Source organism: Camellia sinensis, chromosome 5, assembly GCF_055761805.1.
Source record: "Camellia sinensis isolate YWXY chromosome 5, ASM5576180v1, whole genome shotgun sequence".
Lineage (NCBI taxonomy): Eukaryota > Viridiplantae > Streptophyta > Magnoliopsida > Ericales > Theaceae > Camellia > Camellia sinensis.
The window spans coordinates 186,100,914-186,116,079 of record NC_138965.1 but is presented as its reverse complement, the minus strand read 5'-3'; the positions used below and the strand labels follow the sequence as shown (position 1 = coordinate 186,116,079).

General features: G+C 43.5%; 2 protein-coding genes across 2 annotated transcripts; both read left to right on the top strand.

Moving 5' to 3' along the window:
• Window positions 1-3,462: 3,462 nt before the first annotated feature.
• Window positions 3,463-4,350, top strand: LOC114302741 (uncharacterized). The gene has a single exon (XM_028247812.2). The coding sequence runs from the start codon at window positions 3,463-3,465 to the stop codon at window positions 4,348-4,350; it is 888 nt and encodes a 295-aa protein (XP_028103613.2).
• An 8,157-nt stretch (window positions 4,351-12,507) lies between these two features.
• LOC114302740 (uncharacterized) lies at window positions 12,508-14,469 on the top strand. The gene is made up of 2 exons (XM_028247811.2): window positions 12,508-13,234; window positions 14,348-14,469. Exons 1-2 carry the CDS (start codon window positions 12,508-12,510, stop codon window positions 14,467-14,469), a joined length of 849 nt encoding a protein of 282 aa, XP_028103612.2.
• Window positions 14,470-15,166: the final 697 nt, after the last annotated feature.

The window sequence follows — 15,166 nt, the reverse complement described above, 5'->3', positions numbered from 1 at the left end:
GGACCAGCTTGTCCAACCAGAAGCTCCAGAGGATGAAGAGGTCACAATTTCATCCCATGCAGAGGTCTGTGAAGAAGAGTTTCCTAGATCCATATTTTCAACTTGTCGAAGCAAAGGCTCGAGGGTAGTTCGGTCAGAATACAAAGGGAGCTTAGGGGAAGAATTCTTTGTATCTGTAAGTTTGTAAACCAAGGGATTAAAAGCAATGTGTTCATAGTCCAGAGGTTTATAATCTACAAAAGCCTCCATTACCTGAATATAGAAGGGCGGGTAAAGGTGGCTAATGAATGCGTGGAGGTTCTTTCGAGGGGGAACAACATCACTCAAAGGCTCTTCATATGCTTGATCAATAGAAAGGGAAGTTGATGCAGCCATAACCTGTTCGAATACTAAGGTATTGGGATGTTCGACGAGTTAATGTAGATGATCTCCAAATGGATGACGGTTGTATTTCCAGAATATGGACTTCATACACGTTCTGGAAGCGCGGGAAAATTGCAATCCACTAATATCACCAAGTATTGGGTATATTAGTGCGGGGGGTAATGTTGGCTACATATTTTGTAAAAGCCAGTTACAGTTCGACACGTGGCATAGTAAGGGTAATAAAGGAAGGTTATTCAAGCCTTTAATCCTGATCGTACACGTGACAATAAACATTGGTCCTCACATGATCCGAGTAACACTAGATCAAATAAACGGGATGCAAGATGACGTGTCTTCAAACGGTTACTCATATTCAAATCTAAGTACAAGAGGGAAGCTCAACTGCCAGTAATGGCGTAATGGAGCTACTTGTAAGGAAGCATGACCAGCGATCATGGAGGAGCAGTTCGACAGTTCGAAGTGCAGTTCGAAGGTCATCGCTGACGAGTATAAATAGCAGGGTAGCCCCCAGAAAGAGAGACGGACGGACTCAGACCATACAAACCAGTCATTTACTTCATATATTTTCTTTCCAGTCATTTACATTTCCAGTCCTTAAATACCTGTTCTTTAAATACCTGCACTTTAAATACTCGCACTGCACTTCGATTCATAGGAGTAGCTTCAAGTAGATTCAAGTAGATTGCTGTTGTAAACCTCTCCGAGGCTGAGTTCGGACCGTTGTAAGTGTTCATTTTTATGAAATACTTCAATTGTTCTTCATATTACTGTTATTTCTCTTAATTTCTCCTAAGTCAAGCCACCAGTAAAAGTCCTCTTCATTGAGGCTGAAAAGAACTAAAACACAATCGTCTGATAATTGGTTGGCAATTATAATTTCTGTAAGGACTGATTGATCCTTGCTGGCACGCTCACATTCACAAAAATACCCTTCGAAAAGCCAAAAAGCCAACAGAGTTGCAACAAAAATGCTTCAGTTGTTTGATCTGTTTCTAGTTTATTCGTTTGGCTATTAAAATAAAAAAATAAAATAAATAGTAAGTCGTGTGAGTTGCAATAAAGCGCTGCAGCACCTTCTTAAATGTAGTAACATATCGGTTTGGAAATTTAATTATTTTAGTTAATTTTTAGTTATTTGATTATTTTAGTTTGATTAAAAAAGTTATGTTTAGAATGATAGTTGAAGAGGGAGATTTATGACTTGATAATGGGCTGAGCCAGTTTGGGCCGGAGTTTGGGTCTTTACTCAGTCAAATATTGGGAACATGCTAGACCGGAGTGGTAGCTCGGCTGAGTTATGACAACTTCGGGTTACTAGCCTGGTATAGGGGGTGTGCTCTGCTGAGTTGGACAGAGTTTGTCCTTAGGAGACTAGACCACGCGGGAGCTCGGTCATAACTGTTTAGCTCGGTCAGAACCCTCGTTCAAGTTCGATCGAAGAGACCAGATGGGTTGCGCGGTCCTTAGGTGAGGGCATGGCACCGCACTATACATAGCTCAGTGAGATATGTTGCACGGTGTGGCAGGACTACATGGAGAAGATTCCGCAATCCGTTCGCGGCGATATCGTTTGGCAGTTTTGTCATTTGGTGTTTGGTGGTATTTGCACCTATATGTGGAGAAATGTGAGAAGGGGACATATCCACACATCAGAAGGAGAGCACACAGAGGGGCGTGCATAGAAACTATATAAATAGCGCTGAGCCTCCATGCACAGGTTAGAAAAATCTTGTGATCAGAGCTACCTATCCCTTTGTCCCCTCTCCTTTCCTTCTTTTCCTTTTTCTCTCTCTCTAAGGGTGCTAACTTGACCATTGGAGGGTTTTTCCGACAACCACCCGCCAGGTAGCTCACCGTGTTCGTGTTCTCAGGTTACTCGGAAAGAAGCCAAGCTTGGACACGAGTACGGAGGGTAAATATTCCCTCCCCGTACAATTGGCATCGTCTGTGGGAAAACATTAACAGACAAAACCTTATCCTCCAAGCTTTTTCGATCACTTTTCATGGCTCACAATGACAAAACGCCACTGTCGATCGTCGACGGCATCACCCCAGAGTCAGTCCGAAGAAGAGATGGTCCACCTGCCGTTCAAGCCATGGTGGGCTTGGAGACTTCCTCTAGAAGGCTCTCCAGAGATGCGCGAGATAAGCGCGCAAGGAGCACAAACCACTCACAGAGTCAAGAAGGGCACCGACGGTGAAGAGAGTCACACGCTCAGCGCCTAGAGCATAAGCTGAGAGACCAAGGCGCTATCATTCGGAGGACAGTGGTAGAGATGGAAGCGCTGAAGCAGCAAGTCAAAGAGAAGGATGTCGTTGGAGTGAGTAACCACAGTGAGCACACCCTATCCCGTCACTCAAGCAGCCAAAGCCAACGAAGGACCCCTTTCCTTTCCACCACTAGAAACTATGGGATTGGTGACTCTAACCAACAGGTGGAGAAGTCTTGTGCGCGAGATATCAGTTATCATCCTTCGCGTCCGTCGACGACGTTGAGATAGTCTTACTCCGCCCGTTTGGAGGATTTGAAGGACGTCCTAGAAGAACGAATGAGCGAGTATGAGACACAAAGGGCGCCGGCATTGCAGCGACTGTCCCGCAGAGGTTGTACTAGTGAAGAAGTCATCATGCCACCACCATGCCCAGCTGCACACGTGTCACGCCGTTTCTTGTGGGCTTCTACCAGCCTAAGTTTACACTTTACGATGGAAAAATTGATCCATATCTACACGTAAGCCACTTCCAACAAGTCATGGTTGGCTACAGGCGAAATGACGCCCTCATGTGCCTTATTTTCCCATCAAGTTTGGATGAGTTGGGCCTGAAGTGGTTCGAGAGGCTACCAGAGGAAAATATCGAGAGGTGACAGTAGCTGACGGAAGCATTTGTGACCCGATTTAAAACCAACACCAAAATGCCTAAGGAAGTCGACCACCTTCTCAGCGTTAAGATGGAACTGGGCAACTCACTCAAGGCATACAACGCCAAGTATTGGGAAACCCTAAACAAAATTCTCGATTGCCTGACCAACCTAGCAATCACCCGATCAAACATAGACTACGGGACTCGTTTACTATGAGTCAACCAACTACCATAGAATTGCTAATGCAACGTATCAATGAGCACATTCAAGTTGAGGATGATGCGACCGCAGCTACCGCGAAGGTGAATCCGGTAGCGACGGTCAAGAGGGTGGCTGGAAAGGTTAACGCAGTCGGACAGGTGGCAAACCGTCCAAAAAACAGCGAAAGAGAATTCGATCACAGTGCTAACTGCAACAATCGAGGTAAGAGTCATCGCAACGACCGAGCTGACTACCCCCGCGTTGCCGCGGAAGATACAAAGAGAAATTTGAACGCTCGAACAGGCATCACCATGGTTTTCAAGATCCCAATCTACCGCATCTTTAGCGAGATCCGCGACATGACATACGCCTGGTTTTCGGCTAAGTTTGGCGACACACAAATGGGCTTCAATCTGCGGTATTGCTGTAATTTTCACGTTGAGCGAGGGTACCGTACCGATGACTATTTGCCTCTGAAACAACATCTGGAAGAGTTGGTAGCTACCGATCACTTGGACCGTTATATTGATAGAGGCGTCAAGGCAGTGCCCCAAGCTTTAGCCGAACCTAACGGTTTGGTTGCCTTAGACGCGCCCGTCCAAGGCATAATCAACGTGATCCATGGAATTGTTGAGCCGACGCGGGTATGCGAGCTCTGGGGAATGATAAAGAAGGCAGAGCACATGCGAGAAGTGCTATCTGTCCAGCCCGCGGTCAAGAGGGGCAATACCGAGGTGAAAGATGTACTCAGGTTTTCAAGCCAAGATCTTGACCACATTCAGATGCCGCATAATGATGCACTGGTGGTCACACTTCACGTGAAGGATTTTGACATTAGGCATATTTTGATCGAGCAAGGCAGCTCGATTGAAGTAATGCATTATGACGCCTTTAAATAGCTCAAGTTGAATGACAGACACTTGGCCCCAACGACCTTACCACAAGTCGGCTTCAACTCGCAGCCGGAGTGGCCAGTAGAAAAGATCATCCTACCGGTCAAAGCTAGGTCGGTCTTCAAGCAAGTGGAGTTTTGGGTCCTGAAGGTGCCCTCAACATATAAGTTGGTCTTAGGAAGGGGATGGCTTCATGCCATGCAAGCGGTGGCGTCGACTTACCACCAAGTCATAAGGTTCCCCTCCGCCACCGGGATGATAGAAGAAGTTTGGGGTGATCAAGTCATGGCCAAGCAATGTTTCATGGCCGTGAACGGAAATCGCGCAGCCAAAGATTTCATACAAATGATCGAAAGACCGGAAGATTAAAGTGTCCTGGACGATGTAGGTGCTAGGGCCGAAAAGAAGGCTGTTGAAGATTTGGTGGAGGTAAGGATCAATGAAAGTGATCCTGAGAAGTTCGTTCTGTTGGGGTCCAGCTTAACCGCCTAAGAACGATTAGAGATAATCACTTTCTTTGTGGCAAACATCAAAGTGTTTGCATGGATGCCTTACGACATGCCTGGTGTTGATCCAAGCTTCATTTGTCATCAACTTAATGTTTTTCCCGACGCTCGACCGGTCATTCAAAGAACACGGAGATCAGCGCTTTATCACGTTGAGGTGGTGATGGAAAATATGAAGAACTTGCTTGAAGCAAGGGTTATTTGGGAGGTGCACTACCCTCGATGGGTCTCTAACACGGTGGTTATGCTAAAGAAGAATGGGAAATGGCAAGTTTGGGTAGACTATAAGACGGTCAACCGAGCTTGCCCTAAAAACAGTTTCATTTTGCCTAGAATTGACCAATTAGTGGACCTGACAACCGGGCACAACCGACTCAGTTTCCTAGATGAATACCACGGCTACCATCAGATTGCCATGCATGAGCCCGACCAAGAAATCACTTCTTTCACGACCCCAAGAGGATTGTTCTGTTATAGAGTTATGTCCTTAGGGTTAAAAAATACCAGAGCAACCTTTCAGAGAATGGTCACAGAGATGTTCGTTACTTTGCTCGGCCAAACAATGGAAACTTACATCGACGACATGGTTGTGAAGAGCAAATGTGAGATCGACCATTTAACCGACCTGACAAAGATGTTAACCATTCTCAAGCAACACAAGTTACTTCTGAACGCATCCAAGTGCGCCTTTGGCATGGGGTCAGTGAAGTTCTTAGGCTTTTTAGTCACTAACCAAGGGATTGAGGCGGATCCCTCTCAAATCAAAGCCATACAAGAATTGAAGCAACCCAACTCAGCAAAGGACGTATAACATCTTGTCAAGATGGCAACCATGCTGAACTGATTTATAAGCTGATCATCAGATTGTTGCCGTCTTTTCTTCCGAGCCTTGATGTCAAAGTTTTCATAGGACGAAGAGTGTGATAGAGCGTTGACCGAGCTAAAGACGTATCTATCTTCTGCTCCACTCTTGGTCATGCTGAAGCAAGGCGAAGAACTCTATCTTTATTTGGTCGTTTCTCAACATGCTGTCAACGCAGTGCTTGTTCAGACAGAAGGCATACAACATTTGCCGATCTTCTACGTGAGCAAAACCTTGTTCCCCGCGGAGTCAAAATACTTGCCACTTAAGAAACTGGCCTTGGTGTTGATGATGGCTTCCAGGAAGTTGGCCCATTACTTCCATGCGCATACGATCATAGTGCTAACCGAGTTTCCGTTGAAAGCTTTGTTTGAACGGGTAGACTTCTCTGGTCGAATCTTGAAGTGGGCAGTCGAGTTGAGATAATTCGACATCAAGTTTCAACCCAGAACAACCATCAAGGCCCAGGCATTGGCTGACTTCGTTATAGAATTCTCACCTGGGACTCACTTGGTTTACCCGATGGACCTTATCAACGCAACCGGGTTGAGAGGGGTAGGCATCATGAAATTGCACAGCCAACTCCCACTCCAGTCCATATCAACCCTTCTAATAAACCAAATATGGAAGGCGACGCAGAAATTGCATGCCCAAGCAGAGACCCATCACTTGAAAAACAACCACGTCTTGGCAATGCGCTGATGGATTTGGGAATAACAAGACAACCTATCGGATCCAACATCGCATCGCCAAGGGGGAATGAAGGCATGCAAGCTGCAATCATCATCGATGCGCTTGATGCGAAAATAGTCGAACAACCAAGCAACTCAGAACACTTAAACCTCCAAAAGTCCCAAGACCCCGTAGAATGTGGAAAGCTTTTTATCGGCGAAATGTGAAAACTTTTTTTCGATAGCGCTTTAAGCAAACAAGGAGTTGGGCTAGGCATAGTTTTGATTTCACCAGACAAACTGACCATTGAACATTCCATTACGCTTGTGTTTCCAGCGTCAAACAATGAGGCTGAGTACGAAGCATTGCTAGCCGGACTGAAAAGTGCGCTCCAACTGCAAGCATCTGAGCTAATGGTTTATAACGACTCCCAACTCATTGTAAACCAAGTGTTTGAAGAATATGCAGCCAAAGATGACAGAATGGCCAAATACCAAAATTTGGTAAAAAAGCAGATCAAAAAGTTTTAAGCCATACGAGTTCAACAAATCGGCCGAGAAGACAATAGCCGGGCAGACGAGTTGGCCTGTTTGGCTTCCATGGCTGACAAATCAACCTCCAGCCCTCTCCTGATTGAATTCCTTCCTAGACCCAGTATAGAAGAACCAAAGAAGACTGAACTCCTTTGCATAGAGCTAGGTCCTTCCTAGATAGACCCTATCGTTTTTTTCCTAAAAAAAAGAATCTTGCCAATCAACAAAAAAAAGGCACACAAAGTCCGGGTGAAGTCTAAGTGGTTTTGGCTCTCTTTGTCTAGTGCTTTGTATAAAAGGTCTTTTACATGACCTTACTTGAAATGCGTCCATCCAAACAAAGTTAAAACCTTTCTATTTGAAATCTAGGAAGGAATTTACGGAAGCCATATTGGGGGAAGATCTCTGGCCTACTGCGCTATCTCGTAAAGATACTGGTGGTCGTACATGCAGGCGGATGCACAGAAGTATGTGAGAAACTGTGAGAAGTGTCAAAAGTTCACCCATCAAATTCACTAACCGGCAAGAGAACTTCTTCGTCTCACAAGTGCTTGGTCATTCACAATGTGGGGACTTGACATAGTGGGGCCGTTCCCAACCGCATCGAGCAACCGCAAGTTCTTTATAGCCACGATGGATTACTTTACCAAATAGGTAGAAGCGGAGCCCCTGTCGACCATCAAGGAGAAAGGTGTGAAAAGATTCCTCTAGCAGAGTGTTATAATGTGATTCGGAGTACCTAAAGCCTTAATATCCGACAACGGCACCCAATTCGACGGAAAAATATATAGGGGATTCTGTGAGGAGTTGAAGATAGAGTTTTACAATTCAACACTGACCTATACGCAGTCGAATGGCCAAGTCGAAGCATTAAACAAGACCATTCTAGATGAACTAAAGAAAAGGCTAGAGAAAGTCACGGCAAGTGGACCGAGGAACTCCCAAATGTCCTCTGAGCCTACCGAACAACGCCAAGACGCTCAACTGAGGAAACGGCTTTTGCTTTGACATATGGTATGGAGGCGGTCATCCCATTGGAGATTGGTATGCCCACCATCCGCAGTGAAAATTTTGAGCTAGATCTGAATGCCGAAGCCATCGCCCTTGAATTAGACATTGCTGAAGAATGCAGAGAAAGGGCATTGGTCTATGTCGCGGTGTACCAGCAAGAAGTGTCTAAGAAGTATAACAAGACAGTTCACCCTACACAATTCAAGGTCAAAGATTGGGTTTTACGGAAGATGATGGGCGACACGTTAATACCAGGCGAAGGAAAGCTAGGGGCAAATTGGGAAGGACCATACAAGATAATCGGTTTGGCGAGCAAAAAGGCATACCATTTGGAAGATTTGGACTTCCAAGCCATACCTCGGCCACGGAACACAACCAATTTAAAATTGTACTATTTTTAATTTAAACCTTCAATGTAATTTTTGTAGAGGACATGCATTCCTCTCCATTTACCGATGTTTTGCCCAGCTGAAGGAGTTGATGACTTGTTCAACTCCAAGTTATGGCTGAGGTGTTTTGCCCGGCCTAAGAAGTTGATGATTTTTTCAATTCCAAGTTGTGGCCGAGGTGTTTTGCCCGGCCTAAGAAGTTGATGATTTGTTCAATTCCAAGTTGTGGCCGAGGTGTTTTTCCCGACTGAAGGAGTTGATGACGTGTTCAACTCCAAGTTTTTAGCTGAGGTGTTTTACTTGGCCTAAGAAGTTAATGACTTGTTCAACTCCAAGCTTTTAGCCGAGGTGTTTTGCCTGGACTAAGGAGTTGATGACTTGTTTAACTCAAAGCTTTTAGCTGAGGTATTTTGCCCAGCCTAAGGAGTAGATGATTTGTTCAACTCCAAGTTTTTAGCCGAGTTGTTTTGCCTGGATAAAAGAATTGATGTTTTGTTCAACTTTTGACTAATGGTTGAGATGCTTTGCCCGGTTAAATGAATGGATGTTTTGTTCAAGAATATTGCAAGGTTGTAAAGAAGGAAAACAATGCAATTGCAAGCAACAAAAGTTGTAAAATTTTTCATTCATTGAGCATTCAAGTACAGGGGCTAGTAGCCCCGGTTACAACATGTTCAAAAGAAAAACAAGAGCAAATATAAGACTAAGATAAGGAAAACAATGCAATTGCAAGCAACAAAAGTTGTAAAAAATTTCATTCATTAAGCATCCAAGTACAGAGGCTAGTAGTCCCGGTTACAAAAAGTTCAAAAGAAAAACAAGAGAAAATATAAGACTAAGATAAGGGAGGGAGGGAGAGATCGGCAAAGGCGTCTCCGGCTCCGACGCCGGTTTCCTTCAAATCAACCACGGCGGCCGTATCGTCACGCTCCTTCTGGCCGATCTCACCTCGATCACCTCCTTCCTTGACCACTTCCTCAGTTTTTTCTACGATCTCTTTTTCAACCTCTTCGTGCAATGAATTGAAGACGTCGTTAGCATAGGGCACCATGTAGACCTGCAAGAAGGCGGGGGGGGGGGGGAAGTGAAAAAGACCTCGGAATCATATCCTTGGCCTAATTTTTCACAGTTGCCTTCCAACTGGACTTGAAGAACATGTCCTTGGTGGCTTCGACTTGTTTGGTGTAGCTCTCCTCGATCTCCTTGAAGCCGAGGTTATTGGCCTCGTCTACGTCTTTTTGCCTCGTTTTCTTTAACTCCTTCAACTCGGCACGGAATGCGTCCCTCTCCTGCTCGGCCCTACCAAGCTGGCCAAAAGCCTGGCATTGTCAGCGTTGGCGATTTTGAGCGAGGCCTTAGCTCGGCCAAGCTTGGCTAAGACGTTCTTGCCGGCGTTATTTAACTTGGTCACTTTATGAGACAAGTTAACAATATGGTCCATGACGAGGTGTTGTTTTTTAATAGCCTGCAAGAAATCAAAGTAAAGTAAGCTCAGATAAGAAAGTAACCGAAGAAACACTTAGAAAATTTTCTTAAATTCTTACTCTGGTCATGGATTTGACTTCAGACTTCACAAGTCGGGTGTCAGGTATGTAGTTACTGCCGGTTACGTCGCTTGGTAGCAGCAGTGCTTTTGACAAATCAAATGCCAAAAGGTGCTCCTTATTTACCGAAGTGTTAGCCGGGATCTTTTTGCCCCGATGCTTGAACTCGGGCTTCCACGGAGGAGTCGGCTTAACATCCTGCACCAGCTGCTCGATGCTTAGTTTAGCCACGAGTTCGGCCGACAAATCAGCCGAGCGAGCCTACTTGCTAGCCCAACATTGTTTAGCGTGGGGAGTAGCTGTGGAAACCAAGTCAATCACAGTCCTTGAACTCTGACTGGAAGTAGGTATAGGGGGAGGATTGCTCGGTAGCTCAGTTGAGGTGGCGGTGATAATATTCTTGATTAGGCTCTTTTTTGCCATTTTTTGTTCCTCGGTCAATCTGATTAGGGACACGTTTGAATGTGTCAGATCTGGTGGTAGAGAAGGTACCCGAAGGAAGTCGGTAACCTTGCTTTTGCAGGGAGTTGAGTAACGATAGCTCGGTACGTAACTGAGGAGCTCGTGGCAATCTCGGTGCCGGTATCTTAGCGCGGCCCTAATTGTCTCTTCGTTTGGATAAAGATAATTGGCTTGTAACTCTTCAATAGCTGCAAAAAGAAGGCAATTAGGTTGGTACGATGAATATTGACTAAGTGAATTAACTAGGAAGTTCGGCTTACAAGAAGCACCGAAGTTCTTGCTGATGTACCAATTGGGCACGTCAACCGTTTCATAATTACTGGACACCTAGAAAAAGTCATCATCATGCATGTCCTTGTCCAGTGTGCTGGTTACTAGACGTTCTCTGCCCGGTCATATTTTTAGATAATAGTTGTATCCATCTTTCGTACGACTGAGCATATATTGACGCAGAATTTTGGCCAGACCCAACTGAAACCGTAATCGATTGTTCAGCTCGGAAACTTCGTTTATGATCCTATAAGTGTTGGTTGATACTTGTATAGGAGCTAGCCCCGTGCATCTCAAAAATTCGTAAATCAAGGGTTACATGGGAAAACGCAGCCCCCCCTCAATTACACTTAGTATAGTCAAGGGGCAAGACTCTAATCTGCACCATGGGTCTATGTCTTCCTTACTGAGCTCTAAATGTACATCGGCTGGGACACCGTATTTCTCTCAAAACGCGGCCAAAGTGACCAACGTGTCTACAAGGAAGCGATAGCGCCCCGTAAATGACCGACTTATTTAACTTGGCAGTATTGAGTTGGCTAAGCTATGCACGATGGCTGCTCGGTCGTTGAGAGCCCTAGTGTTGGTGTGCCTGGTCCCTTAGGAGTTTGCAGTTAAAAACCAAGGATAAGTGGCGGCGCGGTCGCGCGTATGAGTCTGATTTTAGCTCGGTCACATTAAGCGCGCTTTGCAACTCAGCCTATTTGGTCCTAGTTCAATCGTGCGAGTAGGCCAGATATTGGCCTAGTCACACGACCGAGATACTAGGTAACCCGATTTCCATCCCCAACTCCATGAACAATGAATTTTCGCAGTTGGCTAGTGTTTTCATGTCATGACCCAAACCCGCCCCTTTAGGTTTAGCGACGTAACCGGCTAGTAACCCTGGGATTACCGAAAGCCTCTTAACAGAATAGCAGAATATAAGGGGTTGTGGAAACAATTATACAAAATACAAGGTCCATAGAGCTGTGAAGACATACATGAGACAAATAAGTTTTAAACTTATATAACGTCAAACTTTCATAAAAATTGTATCACCATACAAATAACGTCATGAGGGACTAGCCCAGCATACAGATAAGCAAAACAAACAACAAAACATCTTCAACAGGTTCACAAAACTTGATTTCTCAAAGAGGAATCTCCCCGGGAGGCACAGTAGTTGGGTGACTTAAAACACTCCAGGCAGTAACTTAGGCCTAGTCATGTGCCTGCTCACCAACAATCATTGAAGAGATTAAAGAGAAATAACATGTAGATGAGTTCTTGAAGAAAATTTCGATGAAATTGGCTCAAATTGAGGCCCGAGTTCGTGATTGAAAATGATGTGTTAAAATTTCATAATATACTTTGTGTACTGGATTGTTCTGATTTAAGGAAACGTGTTATAACTGAGGCTCACAATTCAAAATTTGCTATGCATCCGGGGAATACAAAGATGTACCATGACATAAAACATAATTTCTGGTGGCCTGGAATGAAGAAGAGTATCACTGACTTTGTAGCTAAATATTTGCACTGCCAACAAGTTAAAGTTGAACATCAACGACCTGCTGGATTGTTTCAGCCACTCCCAATACCAGAATGGAATGAGAGCATATCACCATGGACTTTATTATGGATTTGTCTCGCTCTTCTCAAAGTATGGATTCTGTTTAGGTCATTGTCGACCGATTGATTAAGTCTGCTCAATTTTTGCCTGTTAAAACTATTTATAATGCGGACAAGTTGGCTAATATTTATATAAGTGAGACTGTGAGATTGCACGGTGTGTTAGTATCAATTATATCTGACAGAGATTCAAAGTTTACAACAAGCTTTGGGAATTGAACTACGACTGAGTAGTGCCTACCACCCATAGACAGACGACCAACTGAACGAATCAATCAAACTTTAGAGAATATGTTACGGATGTGTGCCCTAGATTTCCAAGGAAATTGGGAGACCTACTTACTGTTGGCTGAGTTTGTGTATAACAACAGCTACCATTTGTGTATCGGTATGACTCCGTATGAAGCTTTGTATGGTAGGAAGTGTTGTTCTCTGATTTGTTGGGCTGAGATAGGTGAAAGACCTTTGTTAGGACCGGAACTTGTGCAACAAACAACTGAAAAAGTGAAATTGATACAACAATGTCTGAAAACTACACAGAGCTGCCAAAAGAGTTATGCCGATATCCGAAGACGTGATAGAAAATATGAAGTCAGAGATCATGTGTTTATCAAAGTGATTCCAATGAAAGGCCAGACACGGTTTGGAGTGAAGGGTAAGTTAGCACTAAGATATGTTGGGCCTTATGAAATCCTTGAGAAAATTAACTATCAGGTAGCCTTGCCTCCAGTCATGGAAAATATGCACAATGTCTTTCATGTTTCAATGCTTCGGGATTATTTAAGCAATCCATTCCATGTTATTGAACCAATACATGTACTTTTGAAGGATGATTATAGGTATGAAGAACGGCCAATTCGCATCATTAACCGAAAAATCAAAAGATTGAGGAATAAGGAAATTTTGTTGGTGAAAGTTGAATTGCAGAATCATGGAGGAACTTATGCTACATGGGAAATGAAAGATAATATGATAAGGAGATATCCAGATTTGTTTCCGTTGAACCCAACGTTCTTCCAAAATGAAGGTAACTCGAGTTTGGAGGACCAAACTCTTTAAGAGGGGAAGACTGTAACAACCCCGACCTCTGATTAACGTTAATTCATGATTAAATAAGCCTAATCTGTAATTAAGGTGAAATTCTGAATTAATTGTATGTGTGTCGCATTATTGTGCTTACATCTATTTATCGTAGAAATATTTGTTTACATTTCTATTTCGTTTTGCGAATTGAAGGCCTTATCGGCATCTGATTATGAAATAGACTTGATTTATGTCCTATTTAGGATTTTCAAAACATTATGGTAGGTTTAATTAGAATTTGATTCAGAATGATTAAATTAGAATAGTTAATGTCAACTAATTAACCAACTCCTAATTAAAACCTATATAAGGCACCTATTGTACCTCCACTCATTCTTTTTCTTCATTTCAACACATCTTTGAGCTTACACACATAAACCAAACATGGGAGAGAGATGGAAGAGGTGTTTGAGCTAAAATTAAGAGGATTACTAGAGAACTTAGAGATTTTAAAGCTTCCAACAATTGATCATCTAGAGCATCATTGACAAGCTTAGGTAAGAATTCAACCTTTAGATTGTACAATTATGATGTGTAGGATATGAACTCTAGAGAATTAAATTGGATAATACAAGAATTGAGTAGTGTAATGCAAGAATTCAACTTAGATGGTTGACTATAGGAGTGTATCATGCATGCATGCATATATCATGGCATTTTGAGTAGGTTTCTAAAGAACTTTCACATGAGAATTCATCACATTTCTTACCATTTGACCTTAATTGATCATGTTTTGGAAGGCCTAAGTTGTTGTATGGAGTGTTTTGAGTCAGCTAACTACTGTGCCTCCCAAAGAGGTTCCTCTTTGAGAAATCAAGTTTTGTGAACCTGTTGAAGATGTTTTGTTGTTTGTTTTGCTTATCTGTATGTTGGGCTAGTCCCTCATGACGTTATTTGTATGGTGATACAAGTTTTATGAAAGTTTGACATTATATAAGTTTGAAACTTATTTGTCTCATGTATGTTTTCACAACTCTATGGACCTTGTATTTTGTATAATGGCCTCCGCAACCCCTTATATTCTGTTATTCTATTAAGAGGCCTTTGGTGATCCCAGGATTACTGGCTGGTTACATCGCTAAACCTAAAGGGGCGGGTTTAGGTCGTGACATTTCATATCAAAAAGGCGTTGCAAGCTTGGCCAAACCCAAATCTACACATGTTCATCACAGGAGATGATGAATAGCGGGAAACTAGGGGCACGAGAGCTTTTGGACATCAAAAGCAGCGCAAAAATCCTAACCCTATTCAATTTTTGGTAGTATTCAGGTGTTATAATCTTCCTCAAATGATGGATATAAGAGTTGAAGTTTGAAAACACGAGAAAAACGTGAAAAACAGATGAAGGACAAGGGAATAAGAGAAAAAACTTACGAGTTGGTGCACGAATCGAGGCTACAATCAGTGAAATGCTTCGCAATGGCGACGACAAGATCAAATCCACTAGTAGAATGCTCCGACTTGGACAAAAAATAAAAGGGATAGAGCTCAGATATGTTGTTGTGCTGGTTTGTTAATGGAAGAGATGATGAATAGTGGAAATGAAGGGTGTATATGGGGGTGAAGTATATGGAATGAGAAAGGACACCAAAAATTTGAATCCAAAAAGACAATGTGGGACATGTGGGTTAGCCGTACTAGGCCAATGGGCAAGCGGCACGTGTCTATGATGAGACCAGTGTCAGTTTTGAAAAGACAGGCTAAGCAGATCATGCGACAACCAAGCAGGTGACAAAATCGAGCATAAGGAATGGTATGGTTAGAGACTGTGCACCGATTAAGGAGCGCGGGTGATGCGGCACTTGACCGAGCATATGACAACCGGGCAAAAGAATGAGTCCGTCTAGAGAATATAATCTCGGTCGCACAGCGCAAA